This window comes from Mixophyes fleayi, chromosome 1 (assembly GCF_038048845.1).
Source record: "Mixophyes fleayi isolate aMixFle1 chromosome 1, aMixFle1.hap1, whole genome shotgun sequence".
NCBI lineage: Eukaryota > Metazoa > Chordata > Amphibia > Anura > Limnodynastidae > Mixophyes > Mixophyes fleayi.
This window is the reverse complement of record NC_134402.1, coordinates 410,328,196-410,350,819: the sequence shown is the minus strand read 5'-3', so window position 1 is coordinate 410,350,819 and position 22,624 is coordinate 410,328,196. Positions and strand designations below refer to the sequence as shown.

At 39.6% G+C, this 22,624-nt stretch overlaps 1 protein-coding gene across 1 annotated transcript in view; it reads right to left on the bottom strand.

The window, feature by feature from the left end:
* Nucleotides 1-22,624, bottom strand: part of JMY (junction mediating and regulatory protein, p53 cofactor) — a 48,146-nt gene that overhangs the window by 11,546 nt on the left and 13,976 nt on the right. Inside the window, exons 3-6 of the mRNA XM_075182320.1 lie at nucleotides 16,217-16,367; nucleotides 10,526-10,695; nucleotides 3,922-4,087; nucleotides 1,937-2,124 (exon numbers count right to left, since the gene is read on the bottom strand). Coding sequence (XP_075038421.1) covers nucleotides 1,937-2,124; nucleotides 3,922-4,087; nucleotides 10,526-10,695; nucleotides 16,217-16,367 — 675 coding nt within the window. The remainder of the gene's footprint in view (nucleotides 1-1,936; nucleotides 2,125-3,921; nucleotides 4,088-10,525; nucleotides 10,696-16,216; nucleotides 16,368-22,624) is intronic.

The following is a 22,624-nucleotide window of genomic DNA, read 5'->3' as shown; positions in this document are numbered from 1 at the left end:
TGAGGCGGCCATCAGTTCTCAGGAAACAACTCTGTGTTGTTGCAGGATGAAGCTCAGTCCTTTCATTGGAAAAACAATCAATCCCTTGCAGTCTATTACAGGGATCCACATGCAATAAAGTACAAAAGTTTCAAAATGACTGAGCTTCATCCGGAAACATAAAACAGTAGTTATATCAAATCAAAGCCTGTAAAGTTCTGAACAAAATGTTCACTGGGTTCTTGTATATTCATGTATGCCAAAAACTGAGGACTTCAAGCAGCTAGAAATCAAAATCTAGAAGAGAACAAAAAATTCAAATTTGTTATTATCTTTGACGGCCCATTAAGTATGCCGAGTGAAATCAAAAATGGGAAAACCAAGGTGAAAAAAAAAAAAAAGATCAATTCATTTGATAGAGGCATTAAAAGAAAACAGGTGAAATAGGCGAGAACATTTAAGTACATATTTCCATGGGTCGCACTAAATGCTTTAATAATCAGTAGTATAATCTTGGAAAAGTTCATTTAATTTACTATTTTTGTCTAATTTGGCTTTTATAACAATAAAGAATTAAGACTATTTAAAAACACTACAAAAAAAACCCCAAAAAACTAGACATAAACAAAAACCAAAACACGGATACCATAACAAATAAAGTTATTGTCATTTAACCATCACATAGGAAAAAACATTAAATGCATCTGTTCATGAAGATACAAAGTATCCGGACATCAAGTTCTGTGTGTTCTAATATTCCCCACAGTATTCTGGCACCTCTGTGCTCATGAACCAGCCTGCACCCCCACAGTGAACAAGCACCAGAAACTCCCCCACCAGCCTGCGCCCCCACAGTGAACAAGCACCAGAAACCCCACCCACCAGCCTGCGCCCCCACAGTGAACAAGCACCAGAAACCCCACCCACCAGCCTGGGCCCCCACAGTGAACAAGCACCAGAAACCCCACCCAGGAGCCTGCGCCCCCACAGTGAACAAGCACCAGAACCCCCACCCACCAGCCTGGGCCCCCACAGTGAACAAGCACCAGAACCCCCACCCACCAGCCTGGGCCCCCACAGTGAACAAGCACCAGAACCCCCACCCACCAGCCTGGGCCCCCACAGTGAACAAGCACCAGAACCCCCACCCACCAGCCTGGGCCCCCACAGTGAACAAGCACCAGAACCCCCGCCCACCAGCCTGGGCCCCCACAGTGAACAAGCACCAGAACCCCACCCACCAGCCTGGGCCCCCACAGTGAACAAGCACCAGAAACCCCACCCACCAGCCTGGGCCCCCACAGTGAACAAGCACCAGAAACCCCACCCACCAGCCTGGGCCCCCACAGTGAACAAGCACCAGAAACCCCACCCACCAGCCTGGGCTTCCACAGTGAACAAGCACCAGAAACCCAACATACCAGTCTGTGCCCCCACTTAATAAAAACACTAGTTACCCAACATACCAGCATCTCCCTAGTTTATCAGACCAGTATCCCCACATTCCAGCCTATACCCCCACAATACAGTATCTCTTCAGCAAGTTAATTTAATACAACTTAAAACACAAAACAAAATAGGACATTCTGCTTTGAATGTGGCCAGGACTCTGCAAGCACTCCTCTATTTTACCTGCCCCTACATGAGCTGGTTACAGGCACTACAGATAATATTTATAAAAGGAGATCACTGCTCCAGGTCCTCCTTGGTCACCAGTTACACACAGACAACGTAGCTACACATGATTCCCTGCCACCAAGGCATTTTTTTTAGTAGACGTGATTGGCCAAATAGTGTACTACTTTTATTGCCCGTTGCTTTATTTGGATACTTTCTATAGCTAAATTTCCATCAATAATTGTTACATAATTGCACTGTTGATCACAGCGTACATACTGAATATAAGCAAGAGACATCCTAGCGTGTGACTATACACCACGTGCAGCGGGAGCTGTACCTTTTTGTTTCTGAGGTAGGCTTTCTTGGCGGAAATTCGGCCACGTTTTGCTTCGAGCTGTCGAACCTTTAGCTGAAGTTTATGCAACTCTTCCCTCTGTAAATGGATAGAGGCTGCCATGTTTTCAGTGGCAAGCATTGCCTCCATACTTTCATATGTATCATAATAAACCACTTCATCTCGTTTCTCTAGGAATCAAAAGAACAGAAGAAACGTCAGTGAAAAATCACCGTAGGGCCTTCTGACAGGCCTGTGTATTTCAGAGAGAACTTCCTCTTCGTGATTATAGGGTATGAACATCCAAGACACCATATGATGGGATCTTTCAGCTGTTTAGCAATATATCTCATCTGATCAATTATTTAGTTTAACTCAAATGCCCATTTCAGATTTGTAACCTTTTTCCAGCACATCCCATACATGTAGGGGTGTTTCAGATGACGTTAGATAAAAATAAAAAATAATAATTTATGCCCCTCTGTCACACTGGAACCTCATGTCCCCCCAAATTTTTAATTCTACCTAAAAGACCATAATATTACCAAAAAATATTACCTTTATTTTTCAAATTTCTTCAACAAACCCAACATTTATTAAAGACGTTTAGGTTAAATCAAACTCGAGAAAAATATGGCATCAACCGTTGAGTTACAATAATTCACATATATTGCTTTTTATCTGTCGCCTATGGGACTGACCTAAATACTTTCAATTCACATAAACTGCTGTTTTGCCAGCACTGCTTTTATTTCCAGTGTATTCGAACAGTCTTTGATCACATAAAAACATGCCCTATTCCCCCCTGTGCGATTTTAAGTTTCAGCAGTTTTACAAGCGAGAGGATAGACATTAAGCATGAAGACCTCACATCTTTCTAGAACAGCCTCTCGGGAACTTGCATTTTGTCTATGTTGTGTAATAACAGCACATTGTTATGTAGGAAGCTTATGAACAAGAGACCAGAATAGACACTCACAAAAACTATTATTTTATCTATTCTTTGTAATAACTATAAAAACCTTTATATCATGTGTTACAACATTGTTGGAAATTGAAAAATTAGGTCATGACACACTACACTGTAAGGCAAAGTTGTCATTAAAAATGAAGCTAAACTGCAAATTTTCACTTTAATATTTGATATTGCATTTAGCAGTATAATGGAGAATAGTTGGTTATCATCAAGTCGTGCTATTTACAGAAGATAATCCAGTGTCCGAATAATGCTCTGTTATGACCCAGTAACGTTCCCACTATTGCTAACATTTCCTTAACCACCAAATCCACAGCTCAGCATCTTGTAAAGAGATATTCCATTTTTGTCAGGTGAATACTAGAACATGTTGCAGACTAAAGAGGGCCCACATTTAGAATCAGATGACCAGCATGATTGGAGGCCATATGGGACAGTTTTGTCCATTCAGCAGTGATAACCAGTCTACTGCAATGTTGGCCAAGATAGATAGAAATCTTGACAGATTCCAAATATTTAGGCCACCTATAGTAGCCCGGAGCCTCACACACCCCCAATTTCTGGCCAATTGGATCTAGATTGGCTAAGCTGGCTGACGAAATTACCAACTGTGTGATATGTTTAAGACGTTGTGACCCTTGATATAGCCCAAATTATGATGAATTTTAGAAATAAAAAAACATAAAAAATAAAAAAGGAAATTTAATAAATGTTTTATTAGAGTGTATGCAGTAGTAGGAAACAACATTTAGAGCCAACAATTGAATCCATGGCATTTTTCCTCTCTCTTACACCTTTGGTGGCATTAATGATCTTTTCTTTATTTTAAAATGGTTAATTGGTTTTTATAGCATTCTGTACAATTGTAATACATAATTTTAAAAGTTAAGAATACACAAGAGAACATAATGGGGAACAGTTTGATATATATGTAATGATACAATATACACAGCCATTTATGTACGTATTGCTGTTAAATAAAACACATGCAGGAAACCCTACATAACTGCACCTGAGATCTGGCGCTTGATGCTTTCCAGCTGAGCAGTTAGTAACAGCTCCTCACACTTGAGAATCTCAAACTGTACTTCATATAGCTGAAGCTGGTGATCGTAATAATCCTCTTCTAGTTGGTCTAACACGGCTATTGCTTCTGTTCCACCGTGCAAACTCTGCATCTACAAGACAAAAGGCATGATTAGCTCACGGCAGAACATTAATAGGATTTTACCTAAAAGGGCAGCATTGTTCTGTTAACTTGCTCGTGTCTGGCTTTTAAATTAAAATAAACATGCAGTAGCCTAGAAAGCCTAAAAGCATCAGGTCTCGTGATGACATACAGACGTGGAGAGAGATGCCAACACTGTACTGTCCATATTATACAGGGTGAGGAAAGTCTAGACACATCTGTATACAGTAAATACACAATAAGGAATATTCAAAACCTGAAAAAAAAAAAAAGCAAAATGAACATTTGTTTAAAAATTTTTGTTTGATGTTTAGGTTTACACAAAGATTTTAAAGTTTTAGGTTTATGATGTTTATGTGTAGAAGTTTATGTTTTTGCCAGTATAATCCAATAGGCAACAATCCACATGCTTGGATAAACAAGGCAGCCATATTAGAACAAACATGTAACAAGCGCTGTCAGGATTGTCAGCCCATGGGCCAAAACCAGCTCCCCAAAACACAGCCAACTAACCAACATCCAGCCAACAAACACATTGTTCTAAATAATTTAAATATGTAACCAATTTAAAAATCATTCTGTCCATACAGGGAATTTGATGATTCTGATAAGCTTCCCAAAAAGTTGACTACCTAGTAAAGTAGGGACTAACTGTAAAGTAGGGAATGTCCAAGGAAAACGAAGGCTGATAACTCGCAGCACACACTAGGGCCGATTAATCTCCGGACACAAGTCCCTTTGCTGTATCTAGTGGGAAATTGCTCTGCACATGTGTCAGAACGAGAGCTACGCCAGTCAACATGACTGCATCCAATTCATGGCATGTCCAAACTTACACATCTGACGACCTATGACTTGAAAGACGAAACAGGGGTGGGAAGGATCGATGCAAGCAGACAATGTGCAATAAGGGCCTGCAGAGACGAGCATACACACATTCAGCAGACTCAAGTTCAGGGCATTTCTTAAGTACGTGTTATTTTAGCCGTGTCACTTGCACCAGCTTGGTACCATAGGGTCGGGGTTGTTCTCAAGCAGGAAAAAGAAAATATTAGGCAAATTTGTTTCGTCTTTCGCGTGCATGTCTTTAATTCCAACAGCTGTCCATACCATGTCTTCCATTTTGTGTTTAAAATTGTGGCTCACTTTGGAGCATAAAGATACGTAGGGCACATGTCGTCTTCATGACCATATCAACAACAAAGTCCTTATTTTAGGTAATGGCTTCATTATATTTATTGAACAACAGAAAGCCTTAGCCATGGAAACATACAGAAAGGACTTTCCTCAATCCACATGGGGCTTTGGGTTTGATATGTTGAACTGTCACTTCATTACTTTTCAACTCCTTGGCAACTTTTTAAAGGTTTCATAATCTCATGAACTGCCATAAACTCCTACATCAAATGCAAGAGAATGAGCACTGTCAACAATGATAGAGATATATCTATCTCTCTATATCTATATATAGTCTCTCTGATGATGATCATGCCACTTTTGGGGGTACTTCAAAAACTCCACAAATTGTAGTGTAAGAATCATAATGGTGTAAAACTACTTGGAATTCAGAAAAATTACCACACACAAAAATAAATAATCTAAAAAAAAATACTTAAACAAACAACTTAACTAGCATTTAACTTGCTTTATTTTTCAAGGCTCGTGGGTATGAGATCCAAGAGCAGTGATGCACTTCAAGAGGGGCATGGGGCTAACCCTCAAGAGGGCCACACGTTACCCTTAATCCCAGAAATCAGTTAAACAATACATTTAATTAGAGACACCTATCTGTAATAACATAAACAGGCATGTTAAACAAGTCTTACAAGCTATAATAAACAAACCCAACAAAAAAGCAGGAAGGAGCTGCAGGCGAAGGCTCAGAGGGCCGTCTGTTGCCCATCACTGCCTAGTAATAAACAGTACTCACCACATTAATAAATAGACCAAACATAATGTACAGTAGTACTGCAACATCTAACTGTGCAAAACAGCTAATCAGCACATCAAGCTTTGAAGCAGTGCAGACCAGCATTAAGAGTCTGCAGACTAGGAGTAACAGTACAGCATGATCTGATATAGAACAGAAGTGAAGAACAAAACAAGTTTTAACACCTCTCTAACAGTGAACTATCCTCCAAAACAGTAGAGAATTTAATGCTAAATAAGCAGTGGTTTTAAAAGGCATTCCACCCTCCGATTACTTTAATCCTGTGTGATTTAATCACATCTCTATGAGCAGCCAACTGTTTATATTTGTTGATATCACAAAAAAGCAGCTTTGTAGATATAATTGTATTCAATACAAAGCTCAGTCCTAGCTAAGGGCTGAAGATATATGGGATAATGCACCCACTACGGTTATTAGAAGTCACAGAGCCAACTAGCAGACAGTGGTTTTCTACTGGTCACTTATTATCCTTCTACGTCACAGCAGGGAGTGAATCAATACTCATAATAGATGAATAGCAGACTTAGGACAAGGAAAGTAAAACATTTTAGTAGTCAGATTACGGTTTGGCATACTTCGTTTCTTATATCCACCACTTGGCAACCGTCCGTCAGTTTAAGACTGTGGTGGAGTGGCTGCTTAATCCTGCACTGCAGTATTAGAAATGTAGGACAATGAGAAATGCTCCTCCGTGTAGTTTTCCTGGAGCCTTATTCACAGCACACAGCATTCATAATGAACACAGCATGCTACCTTCTCGTGTGAATGCGGAACCCGGAGACATCACAAGGACTTTCAGAGACTGATTATCCAACGACAAATCTGTGGATGGATGCTTGTGGATAAGTAGGAAAGACGACAACAAGCGCAGGCGTAATAGTCCTTCACATTTTCACCCACTGTAGCGCCCATTCATGCCTCTGTTCTGCCATATACAGTTCTGATTTTAGTGAAAACGAGATGAGTGACAAAGATTGCCATGGCCCTTCCAAAAAGCCATGTGGAGCAGTGTTTCCCCACTAATGCTTATGTTCTCGTGTTTTTGAGTGAAGGAAGATGCATTGTAAATTAAGAATGATTTTGTTTTACCTACCGCATATTAGCCTGGCATGGAAGTCAAGGGTGCGCTACAAGCTTATTAGCCTAGGGCAGCCTGAACCCTTAATCAGACTCTGGGGACTTTCCTCAGCAGACAGGAGTCCAAGGGGGGATTTCAATTGGCCACGTTACAGGTAAAAGTAACACGGCCTGCGCATTATTACTGTTATTACGGTATTAATGCTCTTTATTACCGTTATTACGATAGTTTCAATGCCGGCTTTTTGCTCGCAGTTCCCTGAGCTGCGAGCAGAAATCCGAGTTAAAACTACCGTAATAACGGTAATAGTTTTAATGCCGCGGAAATTCGGGGGGGAATTGAATTTCCCCCCAAGAGTGACCAGAGGGAAGATTACTAAAACTTTTAAAAAGGAAAAGTAGAGGTGTTGCCCATAGAACCAATCAGATTTTAGCTACTATTTAACTAGTACATTCAATATACCGGGGCAACACAGGTTTTAGTAACCCCCTGATATCTATGTTACTTGCGTCTAATACAAGTAGTCCTATGAGATCCAGTTTCCACTAAATCCTTAAGGGCTGAAATGAGTGAAGACCCATCAATTAAACCAGGGTCTCTCCAATAATTAATACAAATTTTAAAAAAATACATTTAAAAACAAATAAGTAAAGAGAAAAAAAAAGGGAAAAAAAAAAGCAGATACATATGAGATGTATGATTATTTTCCATAGAGAAACATTTTTTCAATCATTCTACAGTTTCTTGATGGAACTGGGCTCTGGGCCAGAACACTGGAGTGGCTATTGTTGTATGATCTGGGTCATTCCTGCTGGAACACACATTTTCTCCCACCACCATGCCTAACAGTAGGGATATTGGTCCTGGAATTACGTGTAATGTTAGTGTTGCAGGCAAACATAGGTCATAGCGTTAAGGCCAAAAATGTGACAGTCTCATCATATAATCCTCCTCTTTCTTGCATATTAGGAAAAATTTAATGTGCGTTTTCTTCTACATTTCTTATTTTGTCACTATCCCATAAGGTGCAGATTTGTGAAGTGCCCAGGCTATTGGTAACCCATGCACAGTTTCCCCCATTGCTACCACTGGAAGACTAACAAGTGTCTTCTTTACACAAATGCTCAGATTTGGAGGAAGGCACACTCTCTTCATTTCTTTGATGAGGACACCAATGATGTCACCCCCTTGGGGGGAGAACCTATCAGAGATTATTCTATTCAGCCTTATTAGAAACTTTTCTCCTCAAGGTATTCTTCTCTGACTTTTTACTGCCAGAATATCTGGCTAAAGATCGCAGCGGCTCACAAGATCTTAAAATGACCGGGACACGGATGATTATACCCAAAGTGGAGGAACATTTTAAGTACAAAACAGCTCACTTGATATCCTGTGCTGGACATAAGGTATCAGAATACTCTGGGAGAGGACAAAAAAAAAAAAAAAATCTGCACACAGCTAACAGAAAATTTTTAAGAGCACCCTTAGATTTTTGATGTTTCAGCTCAGGTGAGGTGCAAATAGAAACCCAAATATGTCCTGAAAGACAAATGCAATAAAAAAAACTAAAACAAACATATATGTGTATATACACATACACAAACATTTAGGGACGATTTAGAAATGGATGAAAGCATCTGTGCAGTGCATTTATGCATCGCACACACAATTTCTCACAATATGCATGCACAAACTATGGCAGTATTTCCATCTGCACGCATACGACACGTGTGGCCACTGGCAACTTGCTCCTTGAGAGGTGGTTTAGAGGTTGTTTACATGCAAGTGGGATACAGCAAGGCCAGGGGGACACTCGGCTTAACTCCAAAATGCATCCGTACTTTGGTTTCCACATATCTTTGAAAACATTATGTGTGAAGGCAGCCGGATATTCCCACGGCACATCTCTGCACTATATTTAAAGGCTGCACGTATCATAGGATATATGTCTAGGATTGTGTACACACATGAGACCTAAACTAATGTATATCAACTTATTGAAAAGTGGGGAGTTATTATAAAACAAAAGGATTAAATGATTTGAGACAAGAGCGCACATTTACGGGTCCAATTTTTACACATGTGGAGGTGGTGGAGATTGGGCCTCAGTCCATATAATCATTGGGATTGCCCTTTCCATATCCAATCTGTCCAGGCCAGTACATTTCTAATAGTTTTATATATAAAAAAAACCAATACAGATGACCCCTTACTCGTGATCGATTTAAAAGGACATCGCCACTCTCAAGCAAGTTATTTCTATTCAGTCTATTAGGTCAAAACATGCATATCTGTCAATGCAACATGGTACCTGTGAGCTTTAGTTTAGAAGACTCAGCGATGCCTGGCGTCCTGTGAAGTAATAGTGTTTAGTTTGGTAGCTCTGGGTAATAGACACTTCTGTGTCGCAATAGGACTGTCTGGTCTGCCTGCCTGACTCCCACTTAGAACTCCATAGAGTTACTGTTTTGCAACTGATGCGAATGATTAGCTGCTCCCACCTGTCCAGCTTGATGGAGGTCACAAGGGAGAGATGCTGGAATAAATGATTGAACATGTAGTTCTCGTGCACAATCGCTGTCTATAATGTAGTCATACCACTGCAGGTTGTCCTTACCCCACCAGTACTGTATTTTGAAAACATAAAAACTGTTCTAGGTCTTCACAAAAGCTTCTGCCTATTAAATCTGTCCATTTTGTGATCCCATAAAAACTTTAATATCTCTAATAATACTTACATTTGCAATAAAGATGAAATTATCCTAAAGCAGAAAGATGTTTTTAAGATTGATCCTAAAATTCTGCTCAGTCAGAAGCGTTAAATTACCCTTGTGGTGGTCATGTGAAGTGCTACCGGGCAGAATTTTGAACTACCGTAAATTTTGTACCATCCATCTAGCTGAACAATTGTGCAAGAAGTTGTGCACAGTTTTTTCCACCCAAAAAAGGAATATGGAACTTGTGCATGTACTAGGTGGACGGCCGACAAGTGTATCTGTTCATAATGAAACATTTCTTATCCCTTATGTCTAAAATTAACTAACCCCTTAACTGAAATAATAGAAAACGGCAATAAAAAGCAACCAATAAATTATTTTGTCATTATTATTATTATTTTTGGAGACATTTATGAAAGCACAGGAAGAACATCCTGTAGTGAATGGATAACCTTATCTTTTTTCTACTATACGCAAAATAAAAGTTTTTCAAAAGTTGTTGTGTGCATCAGATTTGATAAACGTCCAAGTGGCTTATTCACTGTACAGGGGATCTCCATTCAATGTTATCAGTATTCCCACCATATCTTACACTGGGGAAAGGTCCCTGTGTGGGTTAGGAGATGCACTAAAAATAATAAAAAGAATAGTAGTTTGCTAATGGAATCATTGAAAAGTTACCTCCTCCTTTAGTGCGTGTTTCTTTTGCTCTAGACAAATTTCTTTTGCTCGCATCAGCTGTAAAGTCTCCTGAGAAACCCCGTACTGAAGCTTCTCCATGCGTTCCACTGCCACTGCCCAGGCCGTCTTGCCAATCTTCTTTTGGTCTGCTCGCATCCGATCAAACTCCGCTTTAATCACAAAGATATATGTGTTAGCGATACCAGAGCACTAGCTCAAACTACATAGGCATATAAATGATCACGTCACTAACCACTACCAGACAGTCAGTTTTCAGGCATCCAAAAGGCACCTGGAGCAGCTTTTCAGAAAGACTGCACTTAATTCTGCACCACCCAGTTACCAGGGACAAAGACGGGAGCAGGGCCTGGACACTGCACTGGGGGGCTCGAGAGTGGCAAAGCTCCACTACTGGTAAACGCTGTGTAATGGGAGGAGGGACGGCAGTGCAAAGTAGTTTAAAAAAGTGAATATCAAAAAATGGATCTTGACCAACCATTTATTATAAAACAATTGTTTTAATTTTAGATGTCATTAATAGATCATAAGAGTTAGAGAAAGAGTAAAAAACATAGGAAAAACATAGCCAACATTTTAGCCATATAGTCTGTCTTAAACAAAAGCAACTACCTACAAATAAATATAGCTTTCCTGTTTGTATATGGTTACAGAACACAATCTGTGTAACAAAAATAGATGTATTAACAAAAAAAAACAAAAAAAAAACACATTTATTAAAAACCACTTCCTTGAAAACATTTACTTTTCTAGTACTAGTTATCCATCTTACAAATAATGTTAAGTTGCTTAAAACAATGTTTCCATCCGTGCAGGAGTTTAATTTAAAATCGGGCATTTTCTTAAATAGGGATACAGGTCCCTGTATTCAAAATTTGTAGTAAGTTCAAAAAGGTACAATTTTCTATAGGAGCTGGGTACTCATTTACAGAGTATGATCCAATTCTGAGGCAGTGAATGTATTTTGGAATTAAAAAAAAAGTCAGATCAATGAACTAAGAGCGATACCCTCCTGTACAAAAACATCCAAAGTTAGTTGCCAGCTGTAAATAGGGTCAGTGAGTAACTTGTGGCAATTATCCAGCTCTTCTAAAAATGAATAGTGATGCGATCCTGTAGTACGTGGGGTAAACTACTTCAAGCTAAACCACGTCAGTCAGTTTCCAAGAACACTTCCATCCCATACAGTTCATACACGCATCAATATTTTGGATGACATTTTTAAAACTTTGGACAGCAATGGCAGAATATGAAATCAACACAAAAGAATGCATATGGCTAATGATTCTAGTTGACCATGTTAATTTTACATAGTGGTTACTTTAATTTCATAATTTACCATTTTCATTTTGTGAAGTTACATCTTTCATGGGGTGGATGCATTTCTGATTTCCTTTGTAAGTTATTTAGTTACAAAGTGAAGGGAAATCAGAGTTATACAAGACAACTGAACAAACATTGAGAAGGAGCAGAGGACCACTTGACAATCTTCAGAAACTGTGTTCACCATCTCACGGGCCTGGACAATATAACTTGCGGATTTTATTTCTCACCACAACGTTTTTGATCTTTACTACATTCTCTCACGCCCCATAATCCACATTTCTACCTCACTACTCCATTCACCACTAATTAACACCAAAGTGTTTGTCTTCATTCCTTAGCTGCAATGCACTTAACCTGTAAGCTGAAGACCTTAGTATCTTCCATACTTCTTAATTATTTTGCTTTTAGCAGACAGTGATATATCACCAAATACAGGTCCTTTCACCCCATGCTTTTTATTCAGCATCTGCACCCTATAGAAATTTAGCACATGGCTCACACACCTCCAGCCCCATCAGACGTTGGTCTCCACTTTATCTGCACCACCTTTCCCCAAGCTACACACTCCTGTTCCTTCACTCACATTTCCATCTTTTATAATACATACTATCCGAGTTTTCAACCCTTTCTCTCTGCATGATGCTGTGAACTATCTCCCTAGATCATCCCAACAATTCCTTGAACCTCTCTTCCTGGCTCCCTCATCCGCTATTATCCGACATCAAACATCATGTTTGGTGATTGACATCCAAATGTATTATCCACATTCTTCTCCTGCCCCCAAACCACACTTTATAACCTCCTCTCAGACTCTCTCAACGGCCAATTCTGCTACTAATCATGATGTCAACTGCTTTTGTTTTGTTGTATTCCAACTTTTTTCAGTTTATGATTTCTTTAAAACTCCTTTCCCTCTTGGAGACCATCACCTGAAATCTCTCCTTCACCATGTTAACCTCTTCCCACTCTAACTGAACCAAGCCTCCTCATACACAGAGGTGAAAAATTGTTACAAATTAAAAAAATAAAAAAAAAACACTACTATCTCCAACAACTCTTTCCTGTCCTTGTCTGGCAGTCCCACTTCTTAATCACACCCTTTTCTTCACGATATCGACTACAACCTCAACAGTGGTACAAAAATGAAATGTTCTGCCTCTTTCACAAGCAGATCATCATTGTCAGAGGTCTTCTACTTCTGTTGATTTCCTCAAGCATACGGCTATCTACTGCTATCTAACTCCTGCCAATATGTTTTGGACACTGCCAAACAAATCTACTTTCATTCTTTTATCTCCACCCAGGTCTCTAACCCCAAAAGCCTCTTTGCTATATTTAAATTATTCTCAGGCCTCCTACTCCAACCACCATTACCACCCAAGATCTTCAAGGACACGAATAAACCTTAAATTGTATCTACTTCCCCAAACAAACTGATCAGTTACTTCCTGCAGCCTCAGGCAACTGCTCTTCATTTGAGCCCACAAATGAAGATGTAGTCTCCACTGTCATCTTCTCTTCCCACTTTACTACTTGTTCACTTTACACTAAACCCTAAAAAAAAGTCAGTTGATCCCCGTTCCAATGTGCATTCATATTGAAGCATGCAGTTATTACTTCTATTATGAGAGAAACAAATGACCGTAACACCTTCTCAGATTACCATCCCATCTCTCATGCCCCTCCAGGTTTCGAGAGAGGATTCCCTACACTCGCCTCATCATCAGCCAGTCGTTCCCAACACTCCATAGAGACTGCAGTAAGGTTATCTGACTACTATTAAATATAAAGACTGCTACTCACTTCTAATTCTCTATGGCCTCTTTTGCTGCATTTGTCCACTCACTATTCCTACAAACACTGCATACCTTAGGCCTTCAGGACACTGTCCTATCTTGTTTCTCATCCTACCTATTAAACTGCTCCTTCAGTTTTAATTTCTTTGGATCCGCCTCCTCTCTGCTTCGTCTGTCAAATAGATCACCATCTGCATGGTCCGCTGTGGCTGAATGACGTAGAAATAACTTCTTGTAGATATTTATTTCAATTAGGGGTGCAGTACGCCGCTGTATGTCATTGCAAATGTACGGATTTTCTTTATATGTGTATTGATTTCTGAGGCTGTGTTGCTATGTAGGTGGAAATTTATTTTGCAGCTTTTCAAGGCAGGCTGATATCATGTTAATTAAGCCTCTTCATTTGTAAATGATCAACACATATCTTTAGTCTGCATGCACCTTTATCCTGTCTTCTTAAAAAGATAGAGGCACTACATGAATAATGCAACCAGCAAGTAAGAAATCACAGATTGACGTGAATTTTGAAAATTCCGTTAAATCCAGGATTAGAGAATGTATTACATCCTGATGGCAAACATTAAATATCTCTGATTTTATGGTGCCAGCTCAGAAGGAGGCTGGGTTACCCCCTGCCAACGTGTGTTGTAATCTGTATAATAAGAGCTCTGTTTGACCATATAATGTTATTATTCCATCTGTACTTCTGGATGATCATTAGCACCTAAAGCTAGTGTGGAAAAGTCCTTGTCAGGACTCTTGAGCAATATAACATCACTGCTTGAAGATTCTGCTTGGTACTATTACCTGCTGTATCCTGTGACCAACAGATAAGAGCTAACACTCTAATCCGTTCCCTGGCTGTCCTTTGTTGGACCCAGTATCTCTGTGTCAACGCTCTGCTCGCTACGCAGCAGTCCTAATCCAGATAAGTGGTTAGGAGGTATCAGCCAGCCCACAGCAAAGAAGTACTGCAGCAGCTATACCAGCTACCCACAAGTAAGTGGTTCTAGGAGCCGTTGAAGGAGCCCAGTGGTGGAACCCGAATTATCCTTCAACTATAGCGCAGTCAGCATTCGCAGTTGGCGACTGTCTTGTGACAAGGTGACAGCAGTAGTAATCAGTAACAGTCACTTACTGACGGTGAGAGTGAAACGCAGATAAGCTATGCAGGAAGAACATCCCATAATCCTTCTTCCCCCTACAGACCAGATGGCAAAGGAAGCCCATCCGGTCACATCCTCATTACTGAATGTCTTACTGAGATTTCACCTTGGATGTCCTCTCAAAACCTGAAACTCAAATCAAAAAACTGTGCTACCACCAGCCAACAGATATCCAATCTGTAGCACTAAACTCATGTATCCAACTCCTATTTTCCTATATATTGGAAGCTGGCCATCAGGGCCCTCCTTACCGCTTTGTTAATATCCGGTCTTGTTTTATTACAGTGTTTGTTCCCAATGGTAAAACGCTGTAGTTTGCTGGTGAAGGGAAAAAGCAAAGTATCTGACTTACATTGTGCAAAACATAAAACATCAGGAGGATAAGAGGAAAAAGATGCATTGGATAAAAAATGCCCAATGGGCAAGTCATTGCCATGAACTGTCCCACATTACTGAATTAGGGGAGATTGCAAGAAAATGTATGCCCAGAATTAACCTGCAGTATACGTATGGCTCAACTTTTTCATGACTAGTTTTCACTGACAGACAGCATCTCACAGGGTCTATTTTTATACCCGTGGTACATGGATAATTATCCACAGATGTCCCATTCCTTCAAGAATAAAAGACGTAGTTACATTAGAATTATATGCCTGTGCATAAAAAGTCTCATTCAAACAGTATTTGTCAAGACTTTTTGTAAATGTATTCAAGAGCAAAACACACATGTCCGCTAAATGATGAATTTCTATGCTTATTCCAATGTGTCTTTTGAACAAGTAGGGTGTTTTTTGTTTTTTTTTAAATGCTGCCTACCCCAAAATAGCCTAACTGCAGTGTCTACATCTCTGGGTCCCTTCAGTTCCCAACGTACAGTTCACCACTGTCACAATAGGAATGGTCAGTGCTCCGTCCTGGAGAGTTATGACTGAATACAGAGAGTAGCACAGAAGCATCTAGAACGCTGACTGACCGAGCCGTCCAATCAGTGTCCAGGAAACATTAGGCTGCCTATTCCTGGAGGACTACTTCTCTCGAAGGCACTTCTGAGTGCATGTAGGAAACTGCAGAGGACCAGGACATGGGTACTCCGCTATGTGGGGTGGAGCAGCGTGATTTTAATCAAAATGAAAAAAACAAAACAAAAAAACAAAAAAAATAAATATTTAAACATGTACAAAAACATGTAATACATTAAATATGAAGGGAATTTAGTGAGCAAAGTGAATGTATGAATCTTAAAAATGAGCAAACGGGCATGTAGGGCTCCCACAAAACAGGCATGTAGGGATCCCACATGTCCCAGTTTTAGCTAAAGCACCAACGTTCTACACAAATGCTGTCTATAAGGACCAATGGCTATTACAGAGCAATATATATATTACCTTTTTGGGCTTTTGCTGTTATTTCAAAGTATTTAACAGTTAGGTCTTGAATAGAAAGCACAGCCATATGAGCTTTCCTCTGCCAATCAGCATCTTCCTTCTTCAGGCTCTCAATCCTCCTGGGGCCCAAATAATCATTATCTAATGATATCTGAAAAAAGATTTAAAGATTTTTGCATAAAGCATGTGCATACTATAATATTGTTCTTGCTGCTATAAACAGTTGCAAATGTAAATATAAAATTGTAATATTTACGCAAACATTAAAAAATGTGAAGTGTTCCCAACCCTCTCAAATCTTCAAACTTGTGATTGGTTGACTGTAAAGGGGAGTCCCAGGAATTCCTGGCTTTAGTCATGTAGCTGTAACCATAGTGTAGCAGTGGGTCTTTTTTTTTTACATTACAATTTTACAGGTTTTCTGGTAGTTTATGCATGTGGACTGCAATGGGCAAAGATTATTATTATTATTTTTTATAACTATTATGGTATACTAAACAGTGACATTTTCCATTATACTAGGACCGCTGGGGTGGCAAAGGTGTCACTTTAATGGTTCCAATCTTGTTAATTATTTCAAATAAGACAGCTCCGGAGCCATCAGATACCGCTACAGCGGTTTTTCATTGAAGGTAACTGTCAATCACTTTCATGTGTTTTTGCACATATGTTAGACTGTCACCTCTGTTCCGATAGATGCTGGTTTTTATTCATCAGACCTGCGTAGTAGTACCCTCATACTCCATATGGTGGCAGGAAAATATACTGCATGAAATTTCAATATTACACTTTGGAAAAACATATTTGACACAATGCAATGCATTTCCTTGGAACTGAAGCACATGGCAAAATAAGGAAAATCACCAAGCCTTCGAAGACCATTTTACGCAATTAAAATAAATCATCATCGTCATCAACGTTTATTCACATAGCGCCAACAGATTCCGTAGCGCCTTACAATTGGGGCAAACAATGATAAAACAATACTGGGTAATACATACAGAGAGGTAAGAGGACCCTGCTCGCAAGCTTACAATCTATGGAACAATGGTTTGATACACAAGGACACGTGCTACATCATATTGAATATTTATCCAGCTAGAATGCAAAGGTTACAAGGTACTTAGTGGGCTGTGTGCTCAGTCACACAACTATGTTAGTCAGAGGGTTGCTGTCTTGTGTTAGCTGTGTAGAGGGTGGTAATAGGGTAACCTAGGGAGATTAAGACGGTATTAGAGGATTAAATAAATGGTGAACATTGGTTGCCAGAAGCTTCCCGTTTTAGAATTTCTCCAGAGACTGATTCATGTCCCGTATCTCTGCTGTCTCATTTCATTCCAACAATACCAAACTACTGTTAACGGCACAAAAATACAAGGCGCCAATGAATGCGTTGTTATCAGAGGCGGATTACATGGGGCTGTTAGGAAGTAGCGTTCTTTCCCTACTAGTAACTAGAATTGTTATTCTGCTCTATGTATCAAGTGTTTCCCACACCTCTTAAAAGGTAAAGATGGCCCTGCCCAAATAAGCTTACAGTCATTGCATGCGATTTTTTTGGGTCATGACCCTCTCAATGTACAGCATTGCGCAATTCGTCAGCGCTTCATAAATCAAATAATGCACATTTCCCAATGATTTGAAATGGCTACAAAGATCTTAGCCAGTAGCACAGCACTGCTCAACCAGCTCAATGGATGTTAGCAGCTGTGTTTACATGAACAAAACGTTTGCAAATCTAATCTAACCATGACATTCTCATTTGCATAATCATGAATAGGCTTATTCTTAATTACAAAAACTAAAAAAAAAAAAAAAAAAAAAAAACTTGCAAAACTATTCCAGGATAATAAAATGAAGATCAGGAATGTTTACACCAGACATCATAAAATGAAAAGCTGAATTTAGAATAAGGTAATAAAATCACCTGTTTAAAGCCGCCCGCCTATAGTGCAGAGAACAACAACATAAAAACAATCCATGAAATGACAGGTCAGAGTGCAGGAACAAGCTATGCAGAAAATTACAGTGTTATTAATTACGCATTTGATGTGGTAGAAACAAATAGCTGAGCTCTGAGAACAATGGGTAACATGTACATGTCAGCAAATGCAGCTATAAAACATGTACAAAACCTGTTTTTCACAAAGCTATGCCATGCAGGCCGTAAAATAATTAAACTGTCCTAACCATGAATGTATATTGAGCAGTTAGACATAAAGGGGCATATTCAATTCTGATCCCGATTCACGGGATCGCGCCGGAAGGGCCGCGAACGTAATTCGCGGTACCGCAATAAAGTGGATTTTCGTTCGCAGCTGCGTACGAAAATCCGCATTATTGCGATACCGTTTTACCGGCAGTAGTGCGCATTTTCCGCGTTACCGTGGATCGGATCGGAATTGAATATGCCCTAAAGAATGGTACAACTGAAACACTATAATATAAATGGTCTCATGCAGTTTGGCCTTCAAAAAGTGGCCAAACTGCATGAGACCAAGACGATATCGGTTTTCTGCATTGACCAACGTACCCGATAATGATCCTATTGATCTCCATTGAATTATCAGTGTTAATCACATATACTGACATATTAGGCTACAGTAAATTGTTGCAAATCAGAGATAAATGTAAACAAATGTTATGGATACACAAGTTAATGTTCATGGGGTTTATTGCTTCTTAACTTGCCAGTTGTAGCCTATATTTTGCTCATGTATCTGTATTATTATTACACAGATATGAACCATAAACCCATGAACAACAGACTAACCCAAATTTTAGAGGGAGGAAGGGAGGAAGAGTAGTAGGGAAATAAATCTGGTCATATACACTGGTAGCACACACTGTGCTTATATATTACACACAGAATAGCGCACATTAACATACATGCTATGTACATACTGACACACTTCTAAGTGTTCTACCTTATATAGCCACCACTGAGCGAAAGTTTAAATTATACTTTCATGTCCTACAGCTAAACACAAAAAACCTTTACCCATAACAGAAAGCTTACACATCATCAATCGCGATATACATTTATGGTCAATCTTTTTGAGAATGACAAGTATTGGTTTTCACAAAGTTTGCTGCTTCAGTGTTTTTAGACCTTTTTGTCAGATGTTGCTATGGTATACTGAAGTATAATTACAAGCATTTCATAAGTGTCAAAGGCTTTTATGGACAATTACATTAAGTTTATGCAAAGAGTCAATATTTGCAGTGTTGACCCTTCTTTTTGAAAACCTCTGCAATTCGCCCTGGCATGCTGTCAATCAACTTTTGGGCCACATACTGACTGATGGCCGCCAATTCTTACCTAATCAATGCTTGGAGTTTGTCAGAATGTGTGGGTTTTTGTTTGTCCAGCTGCCTCTTGAGGATGGACCACAAGTTCTCAATGGGATTAAGGTCTGGGGAGCTTTCTGGCCATGGAACCAAAATTCTGATGTTTTGATCCCCTAGCCACTTAGTTATCACTTTTGCCTTATGGCAAGGTGCTCCATCATGCTGGTAAAGTAATTGTTCGTCAAACTGTTCTTGGATGGTTGGGAAAAGCTGCTCTTGGAGGATGTTTTGATACCATTCTTTATTCATGGCTGTGTTCTTAAGCAAAATTTGGAGTGAGCCCACTCCCTTGGCTGAGAAGCAACTCCACACATGAATGGTCTCAGGATGCCTTACTGTTGGTATGACACAGGACTGATGGTAGTGCTCACCTTTCTTTCTCCGGACAAGCGTTCTTCCAGATGCCCCAAACAAACTGAAAGGGGATTTATCAGAGAAAATGGCTTTACCCCAGTGCTCAGTAGTCCAATCCCTGTACCTTTTGCAGAATATCAGTCTGTCCCCAATGTTTTTCCTGGAGAGAAGTGGCTTCTTTGCTGACCTTCTTGACACCAGGCCATCCTCAAAAAGTCTTCGCCTCACTGTGCGTGCAGATGCACTCACACCTGCCTGCTGCTATTCCTGAGCAAGCTCTGCACTGGTGGTGCCTGAGCCTGCAGCTAAATCAACTTTAGGAGATGGTCCTGGCGCTTGCCAGATGTTCTTGGGCGCCCTGAAGTCTTCGTCACAACTATTTAACCTCTCTCCTTGAAATTTTTGATGATCCGATAAATGGTTGATATAGCTGCAATCTTACTAGCCGCAATATCCTTGCCTGTGAAGCCCTTTTTGTGCAAAGCAATGATGACTGCACGTTTCCTTGCAGATAATCATAATTTCAAGCACCACCCTCCTTTTAAAGCTTCCAGTCTGTTATTCTAACTCAATCAGCATGACAAAGTGATCTCCAGCCTTGTCCTCCTCGACACTCTCACCTGTGTTAACGAGAGAATCATTGACCTGATGTCAGCTGGTCCTTTTGCGGCAGGGCTGAAATGCAGTGGAAATTGTTTTTTTGGGATAAAGTTCATTGTCATGGCAAAGAGGAACTTTGAAATGAATTGCAATTCATCTGATCACTTCATGATATTCTGGAGTATATGCAAATCGCAATTATAAAAAGTGAGGCAGCAGACTTTGCGAAAAATAATATTTGTGTCACTCTTAAAACTTTTGGCCATGACTGTATTGTCTTCTATTCCTAGGGAGATTGCTTATAGCGACTTACCTCCAATCAGGATTGAAACCCATAGTGTAATAAAACGTTTCAAATATATCCTGTTTATCAGTCATCATGGGATAACAACCACCCATCCCTCATTAGATTATTCTTGCCCCATGATTGTTTTATTGACTCTCTCGGTTTCTCTTTGCCCATTTAACATAGTGCTTATGCAGCAGACGTTTGTATGTCTTATCTGCCACCAGGACTGGTTGATTGGACGATGCTGAGAAGTGACCATGCTCAGCGTCCTCCAGTCATCTGGTGCCACAGCAGATAAAATATGCACATAGCCGTCTAGTCCCTCTAGCAGCAGTGTTACATTCTTATCTGCCTACAGTCGCCAGCCCCCATCGTTCAGCTGTTTTCTTTCACCATCTGCTTTATACATATATAGCAAAGAAATCAACTAGAGACAAGTGGAGATGTAAAAATATGGCATATTGATACATACATATATTACATAATATTATTCTTTGAGTATACACTCACCAGATTCATGTTAGCATGGACCTTTTTCAGACCACTAAAGTGATGGTCTTTAAAAAGGTCAGGAAACTTCAGCAATATTACTGCTGTGACATTAGTAGGGCATCATACCAGCAGAGGGTAGTCCAGGGTAGTGCAGGAGAGAGCTAGGTAATCAATTATAGATTTATGCAAAGTGGATATAACAGAAGCAGCTTAATTAAATTCTATTACACAGAATAATTTAGTGCTGGCAAAACCATCAAACCAATGAGGGTATTCCTGGTTAAAAAACTGCTTTGCCTCAGTCATATCTAGAGTAAAATGCACATACTTGTTAACTCTATTAAAACAACAGAACCAGTCAATTATATGTTTGGTGCAATTAATGGCTTTGAAATAATTGGGTAAACATTACACTGAGCAGAATCCTCAAAAAGCACATTTTACCCTTTTACCACTTCTGCCCATTCTTCCCATACAATAGGAAAATGATTCATACAATTATCCTTTGAAAAGTATAAAAAATAACCTGCATTGCGTTTCTCCTCAACCTCTGCAGAACATAATGAAAAAGAGAAAAAACACTGATCTACCAATCTGCACTTTGCTGAGAAGGTGCTGGGTGTCACAGGATCAATGGCCATTCTAGCCACTTACTAGGACCATACAAACAGGCAGGTAATAATCCCACCAGCTGTTATATAACAGAGTATGTCACCTGCAATTGCTTTATTTATTCTATGGCTTTGGCCTAATTTATAGCCAAGACTAATTGGTGATTTATAATATCCTGCTATATTTGCATTATTTATTATGTAATTCCCCATTTTCCCCATTCTTGAATAGGATTTTTCGAGGGTATTTATGAAACAAAAACAATGTGTGACCTCCAGGTTCTAACCAGATAACAACAAGAATGATGGGTTCCTCCAGCTCGATCACTGGGCTCTAGGTGCAGCTAACATGGACACAGCAATTCAATAAAGCCCAGCATCTATATACAGATGTTAGACTGTTTTAAATGCCTCAGCCCAGCTAAATACAAATGTAATGCTACTGTCCCTTTAAATGAAAGGAAAGTTGGAAAAATACTGCACTGGTGGAATTATGAAGCCCTATAGAAAGTACATTCCGAATTTACACAAAATGACCCACAAGTTCACTTTCCAGTATATAAATCTTTCCTGCTCTCCATGCAACATTTTGATCTACAACTTTCTCTTAAATTGATCTCAGACACCCAAATATATTTCTGCCACTTTTAAAAACACCATTACTGTGATCCCACATGTTGTATACCAGTTCCTGCAAAACCCAAATACGCT